Below are 24,225 nucleotides of genomic sequence, written 5' to 3' on the forward strand. Positions count from 1 at the left end.
GGGCGAATGAGAGATTCCGGTTTGGTTTTAGTGAAGTCATCTTGTTTAAAGGAAAAGAAATAGAGAAGGTGGCTTCTAGAGCCTTCAAGTCTCTAATCCTTGGAAAGGACAAGAGGGGTAGATGGGAGCAGTAGACACAAGGTTCTGGGGGCTGCGTGTCAAATGTCTTCAGCCCGGCATAGGGCCAGTAAAGCTGACCGGCAGTCCCCTCTCATGGCCTCCTGAAGAGAGGGAAATCAAGTATCAATAAGCCCATTCCCCCCATGCTCCAGATTCAGTTTCCCCCAGCCCATCACCCACAGGGAGAAATGCCCTCCCTGGAGCCACTAATAAACACTGAACTCAGCCCATAGGACTAATGGTGACAGAATGTGAACATGGACTCTGGGGCACAAGAGAGTGAACTGCCCCTCAGGGGTGGGTCCCTTAGCCTGGTCTGACCTGGAGAGATGAATAGAGGGACTTTCCAAACTTCTTCTTGAACTCTGCTCTTATGCTTAGGAGGTCAGTCTCGCTTCGAGAGATGAGGATGCGCATCAAGACTTGGTAGTTTGGCTCAGCTCCCTAGAGGAGGGGGAAATGGGCAAGGGATAGTTAAATATTAGGCAAATGGATGCTGATGGCAAGGAATGGATGGTGTAACTGAATCACCAATCCTCAAAATGGAGTAAAAAAAAAGGAAGAAGTTCTGAATTATCCAATAGACAAAAAGGACCAAGAGACATTACTCACAAAGGCTTGCTGCCTTTGGGTGAGAAATGATTTAGAAAGGACAACTTGATCCGAGTGTCTCGCAGCATCCTATGGCATTAGCCGAGGATCCCAATAGAGTGGTACCCTTTTTCATCTATCACCTGATACTACCACCAGCTTTGATAGGTCCAGATCATATGCTAATGGACATAGAGGCAGAAGGAACTGAAAACTGGACCCGAAACTCTAAGACTGACATTGTCCTTATAATTCACAAGGAAATGACTACAGGAAATAGTTTCTAATTCCCTTAATGGTAGTCTGAGAGGGAAGTGAAGAAATTAAATGGATTCTGTATCATTTTATAATTGATTCTATAGTTGATCCTATTCTGTATTACTGTCCCATTTAGAATGATTGCTCAAGCCAGATTTGTCTCTTTGCCTATGAGTGAAGTTTAGAAGTTCTATTCTCCTGCTAATCATTGCTCTATTCTTGTTTCAAGGAAATCTGTTATCCTTGAGGGATGCAGGTGGACACTCGGGAATCTGGTCTAATGTCTTTATACCATAAAGCTATGTGTGCTTTATTATCCAAAGAAGTATGGTAGACTCAAACAATGAACTCTCTTAGTCACCGGAGGGAAGAAGGGGGTTGTTGCCAGCCTCTCATTTCCAATTTCCAGCCAATCATGTTGTCCCCACACATGATGCTGCCAGCCTTATAACTAATTGCCTTGCTTTCCCCACCTACCCAATTCTGTTCTTTGATTTCTTATACTTCACAAAAGTACAAATAAATTGATCATTGTCTCTCAGTTCACCTTAATTTTCAAGAAAACAAAGCAAAGATTCTTGGAGTCTAGTTCTGGCCTTTGCTCATGTTATGATAAAGGTCATGTTATATTCCTTTTTTCTTGCTTCATTATTTTATTCTTTGGCCTTGGGTCCAACATCAATGATTTTTTTTCTATCCTTTGCTTTCTGGGCCGTGCCATGAGGAGATCAAAAAAAATGTGCAAACTTAAAATGGAGACATTTGAGGAATATAGTGATACAAAGTTGTAATCTTTATTTCTTAAATGCTTATTCTATTTTCTAATGGAAATAAGTTGATACATTTTTACAACAGAGGGTTTTGGTACTAATATAGTTTATATTATATATATTTAGAATTAATAAAATCAATAAATTTATCTTTATCTAAAGTACTCTTGTTAAGGAATGGAATCATCTAGTTAACTGACACCAGAGCTTACTTGATAATAGTTCCAGCTTTCAAGTATACATATTACTAGAATTATATTACCATATGAATATTTGCCTCTATTTGTCAAAATATACTTGAAATTAGAGCTAAACTAAATTAATTTAATTTCTGATGCTTCAGATTCTTATAGTGTATTAGGTTTATTATGAGATAAGTCTTTAGAGTCTATATTTAGAGAAAGAAGGACTCTCAGAAGCCATCTTCTGATTTTAGTGAAGAGTCATCTTGTTTAAAAGAAAAGGAATAGAGAAGATGGCCTCTAGAGGCTTCAAGTCTCTTCAAGGTCCAAGACCTTGGAAATGACAAGAGGGGTAGATGGGAACAGTAAACAATGGCGGTTAAGTGACTTGTCCCTAATTATGTAGCTATTAAGTGTTTGAGTCTGGATTTGAACAGTGCTCTGGCAACTGTGTCAGCTAGCTATCCCCATATGAAAGGACTAAGGTTTAAAGGAATGATATAACTTGGTCAAAATCACAAAGGCAGGCAGCAACATAGGGATTCAGGCCTAGATCTTCTGACGATACAAAATTCATCTTGCTGCCCTGAGCTGCTTTCTATTACAAGATGAAATGCAGCCCAAAACACGGCTTAACTTAGAATTGATCTGAAAACAACTTTAGATGTCACATCCAGAAGAGAATAGAACAACTACTTCTTTTACAGATGAGGAATCTTGAGTCCAGAGTACAGATTGAGCTGTTCCAAAATCACAGAGAAAGTTGGCATGAGAATTCTGGTCTCCTAACCCCAGTCTAATGCTCTCATCTCTACACCATACTAGCATCTCTCTGAGAACAATTCTGTCAGATTTCTTGAAGCTAAAGTCATCTTTTGGAGTATCCACAGACCACTCCAAACCTATTTTTTCTCTCCTGCCCCACTTTGGACATAGCAGCTCACAGGTGGGATGGTGGAGACTTAAAACTTAAAAAACAGGTCTAAATCTATACTAAATAAACCTTCCCACAGTTTGCTTTTCTAAATCTCATAATTTTTTTTGCCACTTTCTCATAAGAGTAAAGATAAATGAACATTGGCACAAATAAAGTTTGTTCTTAATTAAAAGATGCTAGTTAGTTACCAATTGAGTTGGAAATATGCTTATTGGACAGACATTTAAACAAAATAATAAATGAATCTGGTGTTTACTCTTTAAAGTTGTATAGGTACTATTGACATTTCAATAGTCAAATCTGATATAGCAAAGGTCACATGTCACTTTTGGGAACGGCATAAAAAATGGGAGCCCCCAAGCACACAGTCTCTTCACTTAAAATCTACTAATTTGTTGTTGGTTTTTTCCATATAGGATTTTATAAGGATTTAACAAGTGTGACAGCAATATTGATTACCAAAAAAAATCCGAGAATTTTTTACAATGTTATTACTTCTAAAATTTGAGGTGTCCAGTTTTAGTTTGGAAAATATGGACAGAATCTGGATAAATCTAGAATGAAAGGATTAGATTTTGTGCTAATGATAATAATAATAGGAAACATCTTCCTTGTAAATTTGGAAGGGCCATTGCTGACACCCTGGAGAAGAGAAGACTCAATTAGGAATATGATGGTTGTATTTAAGTTGTCATACAGAAAGAGGATGAGACTTGTCATGTTTGGCTCTAGAGGGTAGAATTAGGAACAAGAGCCAAAAGAAATAGATTAGTGGATCAGTGGAAAAGGCTAGGCTCACAAGACAGAATAGTCAATTATAGCAATCTAGTGTTTGACAAACCCAAAGCCCCTAACTTCTGGGAAAAGAATTCATTATTTGATAAAAACTGCTGGGATAATTGGAAATTAGTATGGCAGAAATTAGGCATGGACCCACACTTAACACCATATACCAAGATAAGATCAAAATGGGTCTATGACCTAGGCATAAAGAACGAGATTATAAATAAATTAGAGGAACATAGAATAGTTTATCTCTCAGACTTGTGGAGGAGAAAGAAATTTGTGACCAAAGATGAACTAGAGACCATTACTGATCACAGAATAGAAAATTTCGATTACATCAAATTAAAAAGCCTTTGTACAAATAAAACTAATGCAAACAAGATTAGAAGGGAAGCAACAAACTGGGAAAACATTTTCACAGTTAAAGGTTCTGATAAAGGCCTCATTTCCAAAATATATAGAGAACTGACTCAAATTTATAAGAAATCAAGCCATTCTCCAATTGATAAATGGTCAAAGGATATGAACAGACAATTTTCAGAGGATGAGATTGAAACTATTACCACTCATATGAAAGAGTGTTCCAAATCATTATTGATCAGAGAAATGCAAATTAAGACAACTCTGAGATACCACTACACACCTGTCAGATTGGCTAAGATGACAGGAAAAAATAATGATGAATGTTGGAGGGGATGCAGGAAAACTGGGACACTAATGCATTGTTGGTGGAGTTGTGAACGAATCCAACCATTCTGGAAAGCAATCTGGAATTATGCCCAAAAAATTATCAAATTGTGCATACCCTTTGATCCAGCAGTGTTTCTATTGGGCTTATATCCCAAAGAAATACTAAAGAAGGGAAAGGGACCTGTATGTGCCAAAATGTTTGTAGCAGCCCTGTTTGTAGTGGCTAGAAACTGGAAAATGAATGGATGCCCATCAATTGGAGAATGGCTGGGTAAAGTGTGGTATATGAATGTTATGGAATATTATTGTTCTGTAAGAAATGACCAGCAGGATGAATACAGAGAGGACTGGCGAGACTTACATGAGCTGATGCTAAGTGAAATGAGCAGAACCAGGAGATCATTATACACTTCGACAACGATATTGTATGAGGACATATTTTGATGGAAGTGGATTTCTTTGACAAAGAGACCTGAGTTTCAATTGATAAATGACGGACAAAAGCAGCTACACCCAAAGAAAGAACACTGGGAAACGACTGTAAACTATCTGCATTTTTGTTTTTCTTCCCGGATTATTTATACCTTCTGAATCCAATTCTCCCTACGCAACAAGAGAACTGTTCGGTTCTGCAAACATATATTGCATCTAGGATATACTGCAACATATCCAACATATAAAGGACTGCTTGCCATCTAGGGGAGGGGGTGGAGGGAGGGAGGGGAAAAAAAAATCGGAACAGAAACGAGTGTCAATTTAATGTAATTATTAAATAAAAAATTAAAAAAAAAAAAAAAAAGGAACAAGAGCCAAAAGTTTTAAAGAGGCAAATTTCTGCTTAATATTATGAAAGAAACAAACAAAAAATTACTGACTTCCCAGCAATTAAAGTTATCCCCAAGTAAAACAAACTGCTTTAAGTGATAATGGATTCATGGACTTTGAATGGAAAAGAACATCTGTTTCCAAAGGGAGAAAGATTGAATGTGGATTAAAGCATACTATTTTCACCTTTTTTTGTTTGTTTGCTTTTTCTTTCTCGTGGTTTTTTCCTTTTGTTCTAATTTTTCTTTTATAATGTGCTTAATTTGGAAATATGTTTTAAATAATTGTATATACATAACCTATATCAGATTACTTGCTGTCTTGGAGAGAGGAGAGATAAAGGAGAAAAGAAAAATTTTGGAACTCAAAATCTTATAAAAATAAATGTTGAAAACTATCTTTACATGTAGTTGGAAAAATAAAATACTATGAGAAAAAAAAGAAAGCTAAGAGAAAGAGAGACAGAGACAGAGAGAAAAAGAAAAGAAGGAGAGAGACAGACAGAGAGACAGACAGAGACAGAAGGAAAATGGGATGGTGGGAAACACATGATTAGTAATAATTATGTATGTAAATGGGATAGAGGTTTATTCATAAAAGGAAGCATATAGCAGAATGAATTGGGAATTGGAATCCAACAATATGTTATTTACAATAAATATACTTGAAACAGAAAGATACACACAGAATTAAAATAAAGAGCTGGAACAGAATCTGATGTTTCAGCTAAAGTAAAAAGTTAGCATTGTGATCTCAGACAAAGCAAAAGCAAAACTAAACCTAATTAAAATAAACAGGGAAACTACATTAAGCTAAAACGTTACATAGACAATAAAATAATATCAAAATTCAAACTTGACCTCTGACATTTAGTAGATGTGTGACATTTAGCAAGTCACTTAGTTTCTGTTTGCCTCAGTTTTCTCAACTGGAAAAAAATAAAATAAAAAAATTTACTCCTTGTGAGGTTCATACGAGATAATACTTGTAAAATCCTTAGCATAGAGTCTGATGCATTGTAGATAATATATAAATACTTATTCCTTCTCTCTCTTTTGTTGACCAATAAAAACCATTTTGAATGGTGGAGTCCCAGCTTCCCAGGATATATGTATACCAAGGTTAATAAATTTAGAGACTGGACATGAATCCCATTCAGTCTCTTGTTTAGCTGTACAATTAGGGTTATGTTCCCTACATCCTGTTCCTCATTCTTCCCTTCTTGTTAGCCAAGTTATAAAATACCCTTACTTTATTGTTACAATAAATAGGGCAACAGCATCATGCTGTCTCTTTGTTTAAAAGTCTATATAAATTTGAGGTGGACCCAAGATGATGGATTAGGTGCCAGTTGAACTCCTAAAACACTTCTGCAAACAACTTTGAAATAATGCCCCAAATCAAATTTTAAAGCAACAGAACCAACAAAAGGTTGAGGTGAGACTTTTTTTGTAGCATCAGAAGTATGGGCTAGTCTAGAGCTCACATATTTGGTGGTGAAAACAGTAGCAGTTTTGGGAGTTCTCAGCCCAGGGACAATAAGACAGATTGATGGTTGGAAAGAGATTACAAAGAATACTGACAGCTCTGGGTGCAGCTGGCACTGACTGGCAACTCTGTTGCCCATATGCAATTGTGGGTCATAGTTCCAGGGCAGAGAGGAGGACTGGGGATTGGTCACAAGGGAACAAGGGTCTGGTCAGAGTTCCAAGGCAAAGACAAGTACTAATGCTTTCCTTACAGATCAGGAGCCCTTCCTAGACAAAGACCAAAGTAAAGACCAGAAGAGCAGTATCCATTCCTCTCCCAGGATCTCATGACCTTAGAAGCACCAAAAACTTGTGGGACCCCAAACTAACTCTGAAAAGAGTAGCACAAAAAAAGCCTGAAGCTTGGAACAGTGCCTTCCCACCTTCAAATGAATGGAGTCCAATTTTAACATAAAGTTCAAAGTAAAAAAAAAAAAATCTGGAAAAAGAAGCAAGGAACAACAACAGCAACAACCAAGAAAAAGAATTTGACCATAAAAAGCTATTACACAGGAAAGTTTACTTTCCTGTACGCATGAACTCAAAAGACAATGTGAAAACAACTACAAAAAAAGCCTCAAAGAAAATTGCTAATTGAACTCAAACCCAAAAAGAATTTCTGGATGAGTTTTTAAAAAAGAGATGAATGGTAAAGGAAAATTGGGGAAGGGGGTGGAAATAAGAGTGAAAATTACAAAAAGAGAATTAGCAGCTTGGTAAAAGAGGCACAAAAAAGAAGAAAAAAGAAAAAAATGGAATTGGTCAAATGGAAAAAGAAGTGCAAAAATTCCCTGAAGAAAAGAATCCTTTAAAAGGCAGCATTGGCCAAATGGAAAAGGAGGGACAAATCTCACTGAGAAAATAATTCTTTAAATATTACAATTGGCTGAGTAGAAGCTAATGGCTTTATTGAGAAGTTAAAAAATAATAAAACCAAGTCAAAAAATGAAAAAAAAAAGGAGAAAATGTGAAATATCTCATCAGAAAGTCTGACCTGGGGGCAGCTAAATGCTGCAGTGGATAGCATACTGGTCTTAGGGTCAGGAGGATCTGAGTTCAAATCCAATCTCTTAACACTTACTAGCTATGATGCTGAGCAAATCACTTAACATCAATTGCCTCATAAAAAAAAAGAAAGAAAAAGAAAAACTGACCTGTAAAATAGACTAAGGAGAGTTAACTTAAGGGTTATTAAACTACCTGAAAATCATGATCAAAGAAAATATCTAGTCATTATATTTTTTAAATTACCAATGAAAATTGCTCTGATATCTTAGGTCCAGAGGATCAAAATAGAAACTGGAAGAACCTACCAATCATCTCCTAATTCCAAATACAGAGATTCCAAAATCAAAATTCCCAGGAATATTGTAGCCAAATGTCAAACCTCCCAGGTCAAAAAGAAAATACTTTGAGAAGCCAGAAAGAAACAATTCAAAATAACACAGAACCATAATCAAGATTATATAAGATTTAGTACTCTCTACATTAAAGGATCAGAGAAATGATATTCTGAAAGACAAAGGAGCTAGAATTAAAACTAAGAATATCCTACCCAGCAAAAATGAGTGTAATCCTTCAGAAGAAAAAGTATATTTAATGAAATAGATAATTTTCAAGTATTCCTGATGAAAAGAAGAGAACTAACGGAATAGAAAATGTGATGTTCAAACATGAGACTCAAGAGAAGCATGAAAACATAAACATGAAAAAGTAATCATAAGGGCTTCAATAAAGTTAAATTATTTGCATTCTTACATGGGAAGTTGATACTTGTCTGTCTAGAAACTTTATCATTATTATGGCAGTTAAATGTAGACAGAAAGTGTGAGCTGATAATGTTGAAATGATCTCAAAAAAATATAGGAGTGAAAAGGAAGGATGCATTAGGAAAAAGGGGAAGAGAGAAGTAGAATGGAAAAAAATCTTCTTACAAAAAGAGTCATGCAAGGAAGAACTTTTGCAATGGAGAAGAAAATAAGGAAGGGTGACAAGTAATGCCTGAACTTCATTCTCATTGAAATTGGTTCAGATTATTCAGAAGAATAAACACACTCAATTGTATATAGAAATGTAACTTATCCAATAGAAAAATAGGAGGGAAAGGGGATAAGAGAAAGGAGAGGGAAAGGATAAAAAAGGGATGTCAGTGTTTAGAAGCAAAATGAATTTTTGAGGAGAGACAAGAGGGAAAAAGAAAGAGAGGAGGGGGGGGGAAGGGGAAGAGGAGGAGGAGAAGGAAGAAGGGGAGGAAGGGAAGGAAAGGGAGAAGAAGGGGGAGAAGAAAGGGGGAAGAGGGGGAGAAGAAAGGGGAGGAGGAGGAGTGGGAGAAGAAAGGGGAGGAGGAGGAGTGGGAGAAGAAAGGGGGAAGAGGGGGAGAAGAAAAGGAGAGGAGGGGAGAAGAAAGGAGGAGGAAAAGGAGAAGAAAAGGGAGGAAGAGGGGGAGAAAGAGCAGAGGAAGAGGGGGAAGGAGGAGGAGGAGGAAGAAGAAGGAAGGAAGAAAGGAACAAAGGAAGGAAGGAATAGGAAAAATGGAGGGAAATACATGATTAGTAATCATAACTGTGTATGTGAATGGGTTAAGTTTACCCTAAAAGGAAGCAGATAGCAGAATGGATCAGAAATTGGAATCCAACAATATATTATTTGCAAAAACACATTTGAAACACAAAGACAGACACACAGAATTAAAATAAAGAGCTGGAACAGAATATAACATGCTTCAGCTGAAGTAAAAAAGGTAAGGATAGCAATTGTGATCTCAGACAAAGCAAAAGCAAAACCAGACTTAATTAAAAGGGATAACCAGGGAAAGTACATTATGCTAAAAGATGACATAGACAATGAAGTAATATTAAATTTTTACAGAAATTTTCTCTGATATAAGCCTCACTTCTTGAAAATATACTGATTATAGAACTGAGTCAAATTTGTAAAAATAAAAGCCATTACCCAATTGATAAATGGTCAAAGGATAGAAACAGTTTTTTGAAGATGAAATCAAGCTATTTATAGTCATATTTTTAAATGCTCTGAGTCCCTATAGATTAGAGAAATTCAAGTTAAAACAAGTCTGATGTAACACTTTATACTTATCAGAAATGACATGCTGAAGCGGAGGAAGAGAAAATAGGTACACTAAAAAAGTGTTGATAGAGTAGTGATCTAGGACAGTCATTCTGGAAAACAACCATGTATATATCCTTTGACCCAGTAATACCACTGCTAGGTCTGTATCCCAAAGAGATCCAAAGAAAAGGAAAAGAATCTCTATGTACAAATATATTTATAGCAGCAATTTTTTGTGGTGGCTAAGAATTAGAAATTGAGGGACGCTTGTCAATTGAGCAATAGCTAAACAAATTGTTGTGATGGAGTACTAGTGTGATTCAAAAAATGATGAGGAAGATGGATTCAGAAAAACATGGTAAGATCTATATGAACTGATGCAAAGTAAAGTGACAATTGGGAGATCACTGTCATAGTAAAAGCAATGTTGTAATGAGGATCAACTGTGAAAGACCTGACTATTCTGTTTCATACAAGAAACTAAGACAATTCCAAAGGACTCAAGATGAAAAAAATGAGATCCACCTCCACGGAGAGAACACTGATGAACTCTGAGTATAAAATGAAGCATAATTTTCTCACTTTATTTTTCTTGCTTTTTTTGAAATATGGCTACAATGGAAATATGGTTTGTATGATTCCACACAGATAATTGATATCCTATTGCTTGTCTTCTCAGTGTGTGGGGAAAGGGCTAGAAGGAAGAGAATTTAGAACTCAAAATTTAAAAAGGAAAAAATGCTAATAAAAAAATAAATTAAAATGATAAAAGATATTTCATATAAATTTTAGCTCTAAGGGGCTCTGGCTTTTGTTATATTTCCCCACAGTGTAATTCCTAGAGACTGTTCCCTGTTGATATCTGTTCTTCTCTCTTTGTGAGAAGAAATAATTTTTTTTTGAGAAGTAATAAAATTTTGTGAATGGCTATCCTGATGTGGCTCAGCTGCTTTTTATCCCAACTTTCCTGAAACACTCTCATTAGAACTCTTTAAAAAAGAACTTTGTAGTATGGATATAGTCATTGAGATCCCTTTCAGCTCAAAAATTCTGCAAATTTGTAATAAGCCAATTACTTTATTGTACAGATGAGGAAACTGAGGAAATTAAATTATGTTCTCTTAGTGAATCATTGTCACCTTGAGCGCAGCCTCAAATCCTTGACTAAAGAGGTTCAAACACCAGATCGATCTTTGTATCTTCAGACAAAAGGTAAAAAAGCAGGGTAAGACACTGACATATATAAAACAACTATACAAGTATATATGTGTGTATGTATGTAAGCTTGCATGCATAAATGTATTCCTCATTGATCTTATCAACTCCAATTAAGGTTTCTATATGTAACAATTCAACAAACATTTATTAAGCAAGTACAATGTGTAAGACAATGATGCTTAGGGTTCAATCCCTACAAGAGCTAGATAATTTTACATTGTTTTATACTCACAAAGTCCAACCTTAACAGCCTTTGAGTAATGCTAGAGTATAGGATTCTGCCAAGAGAAAGTACAGAGGCCACCTCGACCTTTGGTGCACAATAAGTTTTCTGCAACAACCCTAACAGAGTAAATGTTTTAGTCACAAGGGGCTGGATTAGGGATATAGACAGGTTAATGCCAATTCATCATTTACTTCAAAAAATTGAAGGACCTACAGATGGGATCTCAACAGTGTTTGTAGCCCCGCTTCTATTAAGTAAAAACACCAATTTATCTATACATTCAGAAGCAGCCTTCAAGAATCTCTACAGTCAAAATTCACTATCTTGTAGCCAGCATCGTAAAGTGTTATTTTAAATACTGCCAACATGTGTAGAAATCTATCTTTTCCTACAGGAAAGAAGGAGGGGAAGGGGATAAGAAGGGAGGGAGTCATAGAAGGAGGCAGATCAGGGGTTGAAGTAGTCAGAAGCAAAACATTTTTGAGGAGGGACAGAGTGAAAGGAGAGAGAGAATAGAGTAAACAAAAAGGGGGAAAGAGAAATAAGATGGAGGGAAATACAAATAGCAATAGTAACTCTGAAAAAGTTTTGAGGCAAGTTCCTCTGATAAGGGCCTCATTTCTTAGGCATATAAAGAACTGAGTCAAAATTATAAAAATAAGAGCCATTCCCCAAATGATAAATGATCAAAAGATATGAACAGTTTTTAGATGAAGTAATCAAAGATACCTATAGTTCTATGAAAAATGCTCTAGTTCACTATTGATTGAAGAAATTCATATCAAAACAGTTTTGAAGCACTACCTCATACCTATTAGACTGACTAATGAACAGAAAAGGAAAATGACAAATATTGGAGGGGATGTGGGGAAAATGAGATATTAATGCATTTAACTATTCTGTAGAGCAACTGGAACTTTGTCCCAAGTGATATAAAACCAAACTCTTTGACCTAGTAATACCACTTTTAGGGCTGTATTCCAAAAGAGATTTTTTTTAAAAGGAAAAGGACCTATATATACAAAAATATTTATGGCAGCTCTTTTCTGTTGACAAAGATTTGGAAATTGAGGGCATGCCCATCAAATTGGGGAATGGCTGAACAAATTATGATTTGTGATTGTGGTGGTATACTATTGTGTTATAAGAAATAATAAACAGGGAGGAATATTCTGGGATGATGGCAGAATAGGTTAGTAAATTTTAAGTTCTCTTAATTTTCTACACAAATGGAACTAATTTGTGCCTCAGGGAGAACATAGACTTGGGAAAAATCAAGAAGATTTAGGGCAGAACAGGGATCCTCCAGATAAAACCCAAGCAGATCTGAAGAAAGACTGGAAAAGATATGAAGTAAAACTCAGGGCTGGGATTAATCTGGTGAAGAGCAAACACCTCCGAGCCAACTCCATAGAGACACCTTGTGGGGAGCCCCGGGGCTAGCTGGATGTGGCTAGAGCCTCAGAAGAAACCACAGAAACTTTCACTTCCTAGCCTAGGGGTCCTCAAACTAAAACCCACGGGCCAGATGCAGCAGCTGAGGGCTGTTTATCCCCCTCACCCAGGGCTATAAAGTTTCTTTATTTAAAGGCCCACAAAACAAAGTTTTTGTTTTTACTATAGTCCAGCCCTCCAATAGTCTGAGGGACAGTGAACTGGCCCCCTGTTTAAAAAATTTGAGGACCCCTGTGTTGTGGAGTTGAGGTTTGAGTCTGGGAAGACTGAGGGAATGTTCAGTCCGTGCTGCAAAGACCAGCCCTGGGCAAGAAGGAACCAGCTTCTGGTGAGTGTGGATGCTGTTGGCTGCTGGCACTTACAGGAAGGTGGAGCTCTTGATTTGGGGTTCTTTACTCAGAGGGGAGAACTGAGATGAAGCCAGAGACACCCCCAACTCCAAGATTAGAGGAGTTTATACTAATACTTCTTAATTTAAAAAAAAAAAAAAAGAACTGGCAAAGAAGAAAGAACTCCACCATAGAAACCTACTATTGGAAATGAGGAAGAATAGGGTTCATCCTCAGAGAAGGACACTTTAACAAAAGAAAGATTCTATCCCAAAGAATAATGTGAAATGGCTCTCTATCTAGAGAGAATTTATAGAACTCAAAAAAGAATTTAAAAATCATATGTGATTCATTGAGGAAAAACTAACAAAAACCATCCAAGAAAAACAAGATTATGGAAAAAAATGTTAACTAACTAGAAAAGGAGATACAGAGTCTCAAAGTCAAAAATAACTCTTTGCAAATTAGAATTGGACAACGGGAAGCCCGTGAAGCTATGAGAGACCAAGAAATATGAATTATAAAGAATGGGAAAATAGAGCAGAATGTGAAACATAAGAAAAAACGATAGATTTGGAGAACAGATCGAGAAAATATAAGACAAGTTGGACTGCTTGAAAGCTGTGACCAAACAAAAGGATCTTGACATAATAATGCAAGAAATAATCCAAGAAAATTGTCCTAGAATAATAGAACATAAGGAGAAAGTAGAAATAGAAAAAAAAAAAAATCCACCAATCACTACCTCAAGAAGAGCCTTTGTGGAAAACACCTAGTAACATTATTGCCAAATTTCAAGACCCTTAGATCAAAGAGAAAATTTTACAAGAAACAAGAAAATAACTATTCAAATACAATGGAGCTACAGTTACAATTGTATAAGACTTATCAGAAGCCACACTAAAAAATCACAGGTCCTAGAATTATATCTACTGACAATCAAAAGAACTAAGCCTGCAGTCAAAAATATCATATTCAGCAAAACTATTTATAATTCTGAATGGGAAAAATTGAATATCCCTGGATATTCAATGAACTTGCAGATTTTCAGGACTTTCTATCAGTGAAACCTGAACTTAATTGAAAATTTAACATATAACAGCCAATATCAAAGATCAGTTTCAAGGAACTCAACAAGGGTACATTGCTTATATATTTTTTTTTTACATGGGAAATTTAGAGGATATGTTTAAGATGGACATTAACAATATGACAGCTCAAAAGATAGATTGGGGCAGATTTAAGGTAAAAATAGTAATTATGTCACACAAATGAGATGCAGAGGAAGAATAGACACAGAGGCATTAGAGGGGGGAGGAGGGCTCATAGTTCTAAGAACCTACTCACATCAGGAATAGATTAAATAGGCAACACTATATATATACTATGAATGATATAGCATCCTCCAAAATCTTTAAAGAAATAAGGGGAAGAGGGATGGGCAAATGGGAAAGCAAAGGGTGGGGGGAGGTTAAGTAATAGCAAAGCAAGTTAAGAGCAGAATTAAAGCAAAAGATCAGCAGGGATAGGAAAGACCTATGTGTTTGTGGGTTGTGTGTGTGAATGTGTGTAGGTATGTATATATCTACATAAGTATATATAAATATATCCTTTCTTAACAGCTTGGGGTGCAAGGTGGGGATGAAAGGGGGAAAAAAGAATAAAGTAAAAAAGACGCAGCAGAGAACCAAAGAACAATTTACAAGGAAGTAAAGAAAAAAATGGACACTCATGAATAATATATATATATATATATATAATATATATATATATATATATATATATATATATATATATATATATGCTTTTTGTTTTTGTTTTGTTTTGCTTTACTGGAGCAATTGGGGCTGTGACTTATTTGCCCAGCTTCACACAGCTAGGAAGTGTTAAATGTCTAAGGACAATTATGAACTCAGGTCCTCCTGACTTCTCTGTGCTCTGTCCACTGAGCCACCTAGCTGCCCCTATATATATTTTCTTAAACTGGTATTGTTATATGTTTTGAATCCTCCCTAATGTTCTGCTGGGGATATGACAATGTTCTCTTTTGTTTTGTTTTGCATTCCTTTTATGTGTTTCTTTTTTATTATTCTGTTTCTTTAGATAAAATAAATTTTGGGGGGAGGGGAAAGAAAGAAATAATAAGCAGGATACTCTAAAACCTGGAAAGACTTAACAAGAGCTGATGCAAAGTGAAATGTACTGTGTACAAAGTAACAGCCATATGTTAAGATAATCAGCTGTGAATCAGCTATTCACAGCAATGCAATGATCCAAGACAACTCTGAAGGCCTTATGATGAAAAAATGCTATCCTTTTCCCAGACAAAGAAATAATGGTGTCTGCATACAGTTTAAAGTGTTTTTTTTTTAACTTTATTTTTCTTGAGATCCTTTTTTTTTTGGTCTATGTTTTCTTTTACAACAAACTAATATGGAAATGTTTTATGTGACTACGCATGTATAACCTATATTGAATTGCATGCCTTCTTCTTGAAAGGAGGTAGGGAGGAAGAAAGAAAGAATTTGGAATTCAAAGTTTTAAAAGCAAATGTTACAAATTATTTTACATGTAATTGAGGTAAAATAAAATACTAAATTTTTTTTAAAAATAAAGGCATTAAAAGGTTTTTTTGGGGAAAAACCAATCCTTTGCCTAACATTTAAAAAAAAAAAAAACTTTGATACTTTGATACTTAGACTTTTGAGACTTTGTCTTTCTCATAATTGGTAACAAAAAACAACAACAACAAACCTCAAATCATCAATAAGACTTTGTGGTTATATGAGGGAGGGACATTTCCTGCTACTTCCTTTGAGAAGAGGAGAGTATATTATGCTTGAGTGTTTGAAGTCTATACAGATATTGCTGCAAGTCTGAAAGGTTTTGTGGGAAAAATCTGTTTAGAATGTTTATTTGTATTTCATCATTCTCTTCTAAGTCAACATGAATTTTTCCAAGGGAAAAAAAAAGACCACCCACCTGAATATGAACAACAGACATAGCTCCCCTGTGTCCTTATCCAAAGCCTTTATATCTAGGTAGACCATGCCAGTGTTTGAGCTCCCGTGGGATAGGCCTGGAGAACCCAGGTTTACCTCTACAGTACAATGAAGCACCAGAGGAAGATTTTAGTAGAGGCTGTAAATATGGAACCATCCATCACTCCTACTGAAAAAAGAATCCCAAGCATAAGCTCTATTTATGGTTCATCATCTTTGCATATTAAAGACAAGCAATAATTTGCAGATGATCAAGAGGATAATATGTTAATAATATACCAGTGTCACATTGGTTGCAACCTTAGGTCTCCTCCCTCTTTCCAGGGTGTGTCTCCCCCTCTCACCTGGAGAGCCTGGTAGAGTTTTTCAGCAAAGTACAGTGGAGTGTTCCTGATCACAGAGGCTGAAAAGCAAAGGAGAAAATGAGGGAGGCAACTAGGTGGACCCCAGCCCCCATCCCAACAGAGCACAGGGGCTCGGAGCAGGTTCTCACCTAGGGTGAGAAGAGCACTCTGGGCATTTCCATGAAAACAGGTCCGGATGCCCTCCTCTATCTCCTGACCATTATGTCTCTGGTATTCGTCAAACACTATTGGGAATGGAGGAAGAAAGAGGAAAGTCGGGAGGTACCGAACATAGTAGAGGGGACTCTAGTCAGCTCAGTAAATTCCATCTTACCTCGGTTGAGGTGTTCAGTATTTCGTTGGGTCAAAATCGTGATCCATGTTGCCCCTGTGCCTGTTTCTCCAGCCTCATGTAATGTCTGGTTGGAAGAAATGAGACAAGAAGAGCAAGGGACCTGAAAAATTGTGGCAGAATCCTCTACTCCCCACGGAAGATCCTGGGTCAAGTCCTAGGTCCCACGCTCCATCCCTTGGGTCCATGGCTCCCTTAATCCCCCCAAGGAACGAGGTATCCTTGTCCTACACATCAGGGCTCTCTCGCTTCCCCCAAATTCCCCCACTTCCCTTCCCGCCTCCCATGTCCTCCACCTGCAGACCCAGGCTCTGGCCCAAGAGCCCTTCCTCTTCAATCCTTTCCAAATCCTTAGCACAGGTTACGGCCCCTCCCCTAGCTCTCCATCCTGTCTGGACCATGCTCTTGCTAATAGGCTTGTCCTGGGCTTGGGGGGGGGGGGGGACAAGAATAAGGAGAAGGTCTGGTTTGGGGAGGGAAGTGATGGGCTCACTCTGGGTATTTTAGACACTGCCCCTTGGGGGTTTCAGGTATGTAGGAACCCTTCCTCTGAAATGATCACTGGCTGGAAATCTGGGTTTGTGAGCCTAGACCACCCCTGGACAGCCCGCCAGGTTACCTACTCCTTTTCCAATAGTGAGCGTGCCAGCTCTGGGACTGTTTGCTACTATTCCTGCCCCACCCCCCACCAAGGGCAAAGGGCTTGGGGGAAGGGAGGCCCATCACCATGGTGATGGCAGGGCAGCAGGGGTCAGCCACCTGGAGCTGCCAAGAAAGCCATGGTATGTGCAGAAGGGCACCAGACCTCTCCCCTCTCCCAGAGGTATGTGGCTGGGGGCCAGAGGAAGCTGGTGCCTTATCAAAAGGGAGCAGGCCCTGGGCCAGGGGCTTCCCAGCCTCCCCAGGGGTGGGACTCCCTCAAATTCTGGGGCCGAAGCCAGGCCCCATTCCAGGATGGTCCTGATCATTTTCCTAACCCCAACCAGCCTCTGACATGGGAATCCAGCAGTCAGTGATCTCAGTTCTTGTGAGGCAATGAACCATATGGTCAGACACACAGAGGTGTTAGTGGGACCCTTCTTTGTCTCCCAGACATGTCCCAGGAAGGCCTGAAGCTGGGGGATGGGCACCTATTCCCCGCTCCCAATTATTTTTCCATGTGGGGCTGAGGGATAGCTGGGGCTGCCTTTAGGTGGTCAAACTCACCTGTGCATCCTGTTCTGTCAGGTTGTAATCCTTTATCCCAGAATAGCTCTCCCGAGTTCCCTGGAAGTTAGTGTTGATTTTAGGGGATATATTTTGAGAGGGAAGCTCAGTCAATGGCTTTAATAAGAATTAAACAGCACCTCACATTTATTGCAAAAGCATTTTCCCTTAAAACTATTCCCTTGGAGAAGAAGGAATGTGATTATCCCCATTTCACACATGAGGAAACAGAGGTCCAGAGAAATCACCCAGCTGGCAAATAGAAAAGCTAGGATTCCTGACCCCACAAATGCAACCTTCTTTCCACTATCCTGTGTGACCAACAGAAATTAAGCCCCAGGACTCCTTGAAACCTTCCCCTGCTATTATTCCCACAGGAATTCTCTCTTGTCTTTCATCCCCCTAGATCCCTCACATTGAACACAAGTTCTGATTTCCTTACCTTAACCAACGTTAGCAGCAGATCCCTCAGGAGGCCGCTTGTCTCTGATCTCATATCATCTTCAATGTCCACCCCAAAATCTAGGGCAGGATCCAGAATAAATATCAGAGTGAGTGGGGAACCAAAGTTTGATATGGTCTCCTAATCTTTCTCATCTGAACCACCAGAGCTAGTCTTAGCACCTGATCTATGGCACCCAGCAAGCTCCGGTATCCAGAACCAAATGATGCTGGTAGTCCCAGGCTCCTGGCATTTAAGGTGCCCATCCCTGGAAATACTTCTGAACTGTAAGTAACATGTACACAGCCAAGTGTTGGGAGGGAAATTGTTTGACTTTGTGTTGTCATTAAACAATCTCAAAGCCCCATAGCAGTACTACAATAACTAAGGGATGAGAAAAAAAAGAAAGAGAAGAAGAAAGAAGGGAGAATGGGAGAGAAGAAAGTATTAAGGAAGGATGGACAGAAGGAAGAAAGGTAGAAAGAAAGGGAAGGAAGGAAGAAGGAAAGAATAGAGGAAGGGAGGAAGGACGGAGTCCAGCTTTGGAGGCAATATGCTTAAGTCTGGGTTTCCTTATAGAGGGAAAAATGATTCTAGATCTGAGCTGGAAGAGAGGATATCTAAATTCTGATGCTCTGAGGAAAAGAACATAAGGAAAAAGGATGGAGAAGGGAGAAAATTGAGAACTGGCTTTTAGAGTTAGAAGACCTAAGGTAAATTGACTCAGAAACTAGCTGTGTGATTCCGAGTGGGTCACTCAACTTCTTTCTGCCTCAGTTTCCTTATTTTTAAAATGGAGATCATGATAATAGCGTCTACCTCTCAGGGGTGTTACAAAGATCAAATGAGATAATTGTAAAGTGTTTGACAGACCTTAAGGTGCTACAGAAACACTAGCTATTATTATGTAGAGAGAAATAAATAGGGAATAAAGGGAAAAGGGAAGAAGCAGACATCAGATTCAAGGCTAAGGCATCTGGCTGCTGGGCTGGGTAGGGCCATGGCCAATAGGAATCTGGCACCCAAGAGGTATGCTGAGGGAGGAATGAAAGACCAGAGTCACCAGTTTCAGGGCTGGGGCCAGGCTCCATTCAGCTTGAGACAGAGACTGATAAGAGTGTGTTTGTATGTTTTGTAGGGAAAGCTGGGTTTGAGGAGAGATAGGGAAGAGGGAGGAATGGATATCCTTGTGATTATCAGATACTTACTCTATTATTAATCTCAAGCCTTAGGCTAAAAGGGCTAATAATTGTCTTCTCCTTGTCGAATAACCACATTTGGCTTTCTTCCAAGGGGAAATCAAGACACTAGCAGAGAGAAGGGCTCCTAAGGAGTTCATCAGGAAGTAAAATATCAGCATTTAGGCTCCAGGACTCTTCCCCTAAAGGGACAGTGATGGAGCTGAAAGATGGGAGAAGACTGAGAGTTTCTTTCCCTTCAGTGGGATGTGCCCTCCTGAGTGCTTGGCCATTCAGTCCCATTACCACGTTTGTAGACAGTCAGACACTCCTGTAGCTGGGGTGGGGAACGGGTAGAAAGGATTTCCACTCCTACATCCTCAGCGGAACTTATATCCTGGAAGAAAACAAGGGTCCAGTCTGTGACAGACATAATGCCAGTGGAAGTGAGGACAGAAGGAAGCCCGTGGCCATTTCTGTTCTGGGGGGAGAGCATGGACCAGTGACTTTAGGAATGAGATTTGAAGTAAAGATCAGACTTTGAGGTCATAGGGTGATGATGTCAGAAGGTCTCCTCCCCTCCAGCCCTGGGGCCAAGGAATGATTGAGAGATTGGGGAGGCAGCTCCCAGGTTAGCCAATACATTTGTTTCCAAGATATCTGGAGTCCATTTCCTCTCCTAATACCTTCAGTGCTGCCCTTAGTTCATGGGCATCATATTGGGCTGCAGGCTTCAGCAGTGCTACCACAACCTTCTCCAAGCTCCCAGAAAGAGCTGCTTGCAAGGATTTCAGTAAGTCCTAGGATAAATATGCAGTAAATAAGTTCTAGAGCAGGGTGGGCAAGAGTGAGAAGGCTGACTAGAATGTACAGGCAAAGGAGCCAATTTTGTGGAACTGCAGAGGTTTGGTCGATACTACATTCATGTTGGTCAGTCTGGACCAGATGATGAGCTTGGGGACAATTTCATATGGACAAAGGGGTGCATTTTATCTAAGTCAACAGTTCCTCCCATGTCTCCCAAGGGGCTTCTCCCTCTTGGTCTTCTTACCTGCTGGGTGCGCTCCTGGAAGGCTCGGGCAATAAGTTGCCTTTGTTCACCATTCCGGTTGGTCAGCACATTCACTATGGTGCCCTGATCCACACCTGAACCAGGACAGAGGGCAGAACTCAACCAGAGAGTTTTTGAATTTGAATTACTCAATATAATGCAGCAAAAACCAAGGCCATAAATATACTGGGGCTAGAATCACTTTGAGAAGAGCAGGTGCTTAAGGAGGTACTAGACTGGGGTGATTTCTGTAACTTGTTTTTAAATGATCATGCAAAAAATGTCCCAATTTATTTTCAGTTTCCTGCTTACTCTGTATAATAAGAAATTTTTAAGAGCAGAGAAAGGAGAGCCCTAACCCATAGAGGCAAGACAGAGAGAAGGACCATGAGAGGGGAAAAGTCACCTTGGCCTGCAATAGCTTCTAGCAGCCGTTGTACATCCTTGTCCACGTTGAAGCTCAAAAATGGCCTCAGAGTCCCCAAGGTACCCCAAGCTGCAGTCTATAGAAACGTAGGGGAGTTGATATTTGGTTGAGTTCAAGAAAAAGATCACCTGCTTCATTTTAGTGCCTTGATTTGTGGATAAAAGCTTTCTTTACATACCTGCCGCTAGGGTCACCCCAGCCCGTATTCTAGAATATCCTCATGGTCCTACCTTGTTGGCCAAGCCCAGGTGGCTGAGGATCTCATGGACCAGGGATGACTCCATCCTTGCATTGCTCACAGACATGATGCTGTTGACAGCTTTGGGGAGAGAAGCAGGAGCTGAGCTGAGCTCCCTTATTCCTCTTGATCCTTTTTGTCACCTAGACCTCCTGCGCTTAGAGTCCCCTTCCCATTTCCTGCACCTTCTCTTCCCACCCAAAGTTTTTCTTCTCTCTGGTGTAGAAAAAACATCATCAACCTGCTAGGCAGGTTTGGGAATGAGGATTGAAACTGGAAGCCAGAGAAGCAGAGGAAAAAAGGACCCTCTGTTCCTCTGTCCCTTTGGGGGCCACAGCAATGGAGTACAGCTACAGCTCGGACTGGACTCACCCAAACCCCGGGCGATGATCCCTTTAATGTCAGACCTGTGGTCTAAAGTAGATTTTTAAAGGAGTCTTTCCCCTTCACCTCCACAGAAATGGCCTCTGCCTTCCTTTTCCACCTCTCCTTCGACCATTCCCATTGGCATTATGTCTCAGTCACAGACTGGACCCTAGGTTTCTTCTGAGCTCCCAGTGGGAGAGAATCTCGGGCGAGGTAGGAAATGAGTGTGTGGGGAGAGGTGAGGACTCCCCTTCCCATTCTTTAAGCTCAAAGCCCCAGCTTCTGAGCCCTCTCCTCCCCAGCCCTGCTTTCCCCCTGTATCCCATCTATCACTTCGCTTGTCCGCATCTCCTATTCATCTGGCTTTAGGCTGGGATTCTCTCACCCATGGGGCACAAGCCATGTCCAGGGGGATGAGGGCTTGTTGACCTGTGTGTCTGTGAAAGGCAGCCCTGCCCAGCCCATCCCGAGGGCGCAGAGAGCCCCCATTGTGGGGGGGGGGCACAAGATCCGAGCGCTTACCTGGGACAGAGGGTGCTGAGTGTGGGACCAGCTTCTCGGTGATAGTGGAGGGGGCGTGTGCAGGACCAGGCTGGGTTCTGAATCAGGTGACCTCCCTTCCAGACCAGACCAGCTGGTGTCTCCCGCCCTCGGCCCCTCCCATCTGTGGGAGAGGATCTGCTTGTACCTGGGCACCCCCACACTCTCCTGCCTGGCCTTTCTTCTGGCCCCAGCCTAGCCTCATTCATGCGTCCCACAGCCTCCCTGGGAGCAGCTCAGCGCAGACACAGGGGGCTTTGTGTGCTCTTTTCCCTAAGGGGGCCAGGTGGTAGGGGCACCAGAATGCAGGGCTGGTTCCCGGCTCCCTGAAGGGAGGGTAGAGTGGGCAAGTCAGACAGGCTCTCGGCTGATCCCGGGTTTGATAGACCTGGGGAGAACTTGTTGGGGCACATGCCAGGAGGGACACCCCAGGGACAGGCCCCCAGAAGGGTCCCGGCCCAAACCTCCTTGCACCACTCCCTGGATGTGGAGAACAACCGGGCGCTGTGTTCAGAGCAGCAGGGCAGAGATTTTACAATCCGGGGCTGTCTCGACAAAACCCCACTCATCTCTCCAGAAGTCTTGGCAGAAAGAGGGATTTTGGGTGGGCATGCTATAGTGGGGGCTGGGGAAGTGACCTAAAGAAAAGGCATCGGGTTAGCTTTGAGCTTAGAAATGTGATTCCCAAGAGGCCACGGTGGGGGGTGAGGATCATGGGAGACTAAGATCTCAGAGCCCAGAGATTCAGCTCTTTACCCCCTGCTGTCCTTTTGCTTTATTGGCTGTCCTAGCCTAAGTGATGCAACCCCAGCAGCCGGGCCCTGCCTCCCTTTGGGTCCCACTGGCAGATAGAACAGCAGGTGAACAGCAAGTGAACAGTGCCGAGTGCAGCCGGGGGCCCTGGAGAGCTCCACAAATCTCCTAACGGATCCTCCGAGGACCGGGGACAGCCCTTTCCCCACTTCCAGGGCAAATTAGGCTCTCTGTCCTCCTTGGGACCCCCTCTCTGGCTTTGCAGCCGGCAAAGGGCTTTTCGTCTCCTCCCTCACCTCGCGTAGACCCCCTAACGATCAGGTGACTTCTAAAACGCAGATGGTGCCAGTCTGTGCCAGGCCACTGGCAAGAGATTCCAGTGGTGGGAGGTACCTTTGTCCTCTTTTTTTTCCAATGCCAAAAAATTAAATTAAGTTAAAAAAATACAGATAACGCCCACATGCCTGGGACAGGTGCCTAATTGCTCCTCCAGGGGAATAGTCCAACCTGCTCCCTTAAGTCCCTCAGCTACAACCTCCAAGAGCCCACAAGAGGGCACCCATGTCAAGAACCTTGGTCTTCAGCAAGTCCAGGGAAAGGGGTCTTGCCCCCTGGTGGCCGTTTTGGGTCTGCAGTCAGTCCCTCTACCCTAGCTTTCCAAGACTCTAAGGGGAAAAAATCAATGAGACTCCTGGGACAGAGATTCCTGGCCCACGGCCTGAAGGGCCACCGACGGGGAGAGGAGCAAAGGCAGAAAGAAACAGGTTAAATGTCCCGGTAGCTGCTCTGGGATGAGCTATCTACCGTTCAAACCAGCTCACAACTGTAAAAGGGTTGGATTTACTACGTGAGTTCTCTCATTCATGAGCATAATGTAGAGAACTGTTAGGTTTCATTCATTCAATCAGTCATCCAGTATTTTTTACTTGATCATTTTTTTTACTTGATTTTACTTTAATCACAATTTTTTACTATGTGATAGGGATAAAAAAGCAAAAATGAGATTGTTCCTGCCTTCAGGGAAGTTAAATTAGATTGGGAGAGACAATGTGTATATACTTACTTATAAATAAGTACATTAAGTACTTATGTGAGTATTTAATATGTATGGATTTTCTCTTGCCCCTCTCCTTCCTTCCAACCCACGGAGGGGGTGACCACGCAGTCTGACACTCATTAGTCATTCGTTTTTCCCTGCAGTAGCTGTTACTTCCAGATCTCTGTTCAGTCCCTACCCTGATCCTTTTAGCCACAGTTCAAAAAAAAGGAAGATACCAAAAACTTTTCTGGGGGGTGGGGCGTGTGTGTGTTCTGAGGCAGAACTGCTCAGAAGGAGAGTTC

The 24,225-nt window shown here is 40.4% G+C and overlaps 1 protein-coding gene across 3 annotated transcripts; it reads right to left on the bottom strand.

Moving 5' to 3' along the window:
* Positions 1–7: 7 nt before the first annotated feature.
* ANXA9 (annexin A9) lies at positions 8–23,331 on the bottom strand. Of its 3 annotated transcripts, none has more exons than XM_051992714.1 (13): positions 22,114–22,338; positions 21,218–21,306; positions 20,967–21,063; positions 20,561–20,655; positions 20,196–20,309; positions 19,816–19,906; positions 18,332–18,411; positions 17,890–17,949; positions 16,666–16,750; positions 16,481–16,576; positions 16,332–16,390; positions 442–564; positions 8–221 (listed from the first exon to the last, which is right to left on the bottom strand). In XM_051992714.1, exons 2-13 carry the CDS (start codon positions 21,290–21,292, stop codon positions 159–161), a joined length of 1,038 nt encoding a protein of 345 aa, XP_051848674.1. In that variant the 5' UTR covers positions 21,293–21,306; positions 22,114–22,338; the 3' UTR covers positions 8–158. The 3 variants fall into 3 exon arrangements, 1 of the variants encoding a protein (XP_051848674.1); XR_007953063.1 differs by lacking the exon at positions 8–221 and adding an exon at positions 15,968–16,153 and having other exon boundaries at positions 481–564; positions 22,114–23,331; XR_007953064.1 differs by lacking the exon at positions 8–221 and adding an exon at positions 15,968–16,156 and having other exon boundaries at positions 481–564; positions 22,114–23,331.
* Positions 23,332–24,225: the final 894 nt, after the last annotated feature.

The sequence above is a fragment of the Antechinus flavipes genome, chromosome 4 (genome assembly GCF_016432865.1).
Source record: "Antechinus flavipes isolate AdamAnt ecotype Samford, QLD, Australia chromosome 4, AdamAnt_v2, whole genome shotgun sequence".
Classification (NCBI taxonomy): Eukaryota; Metazoa; Chordata; class Mammalia; order Dasyuromorphia; family Dasyuridae; genus Antechinus; species Antechinus flavipes.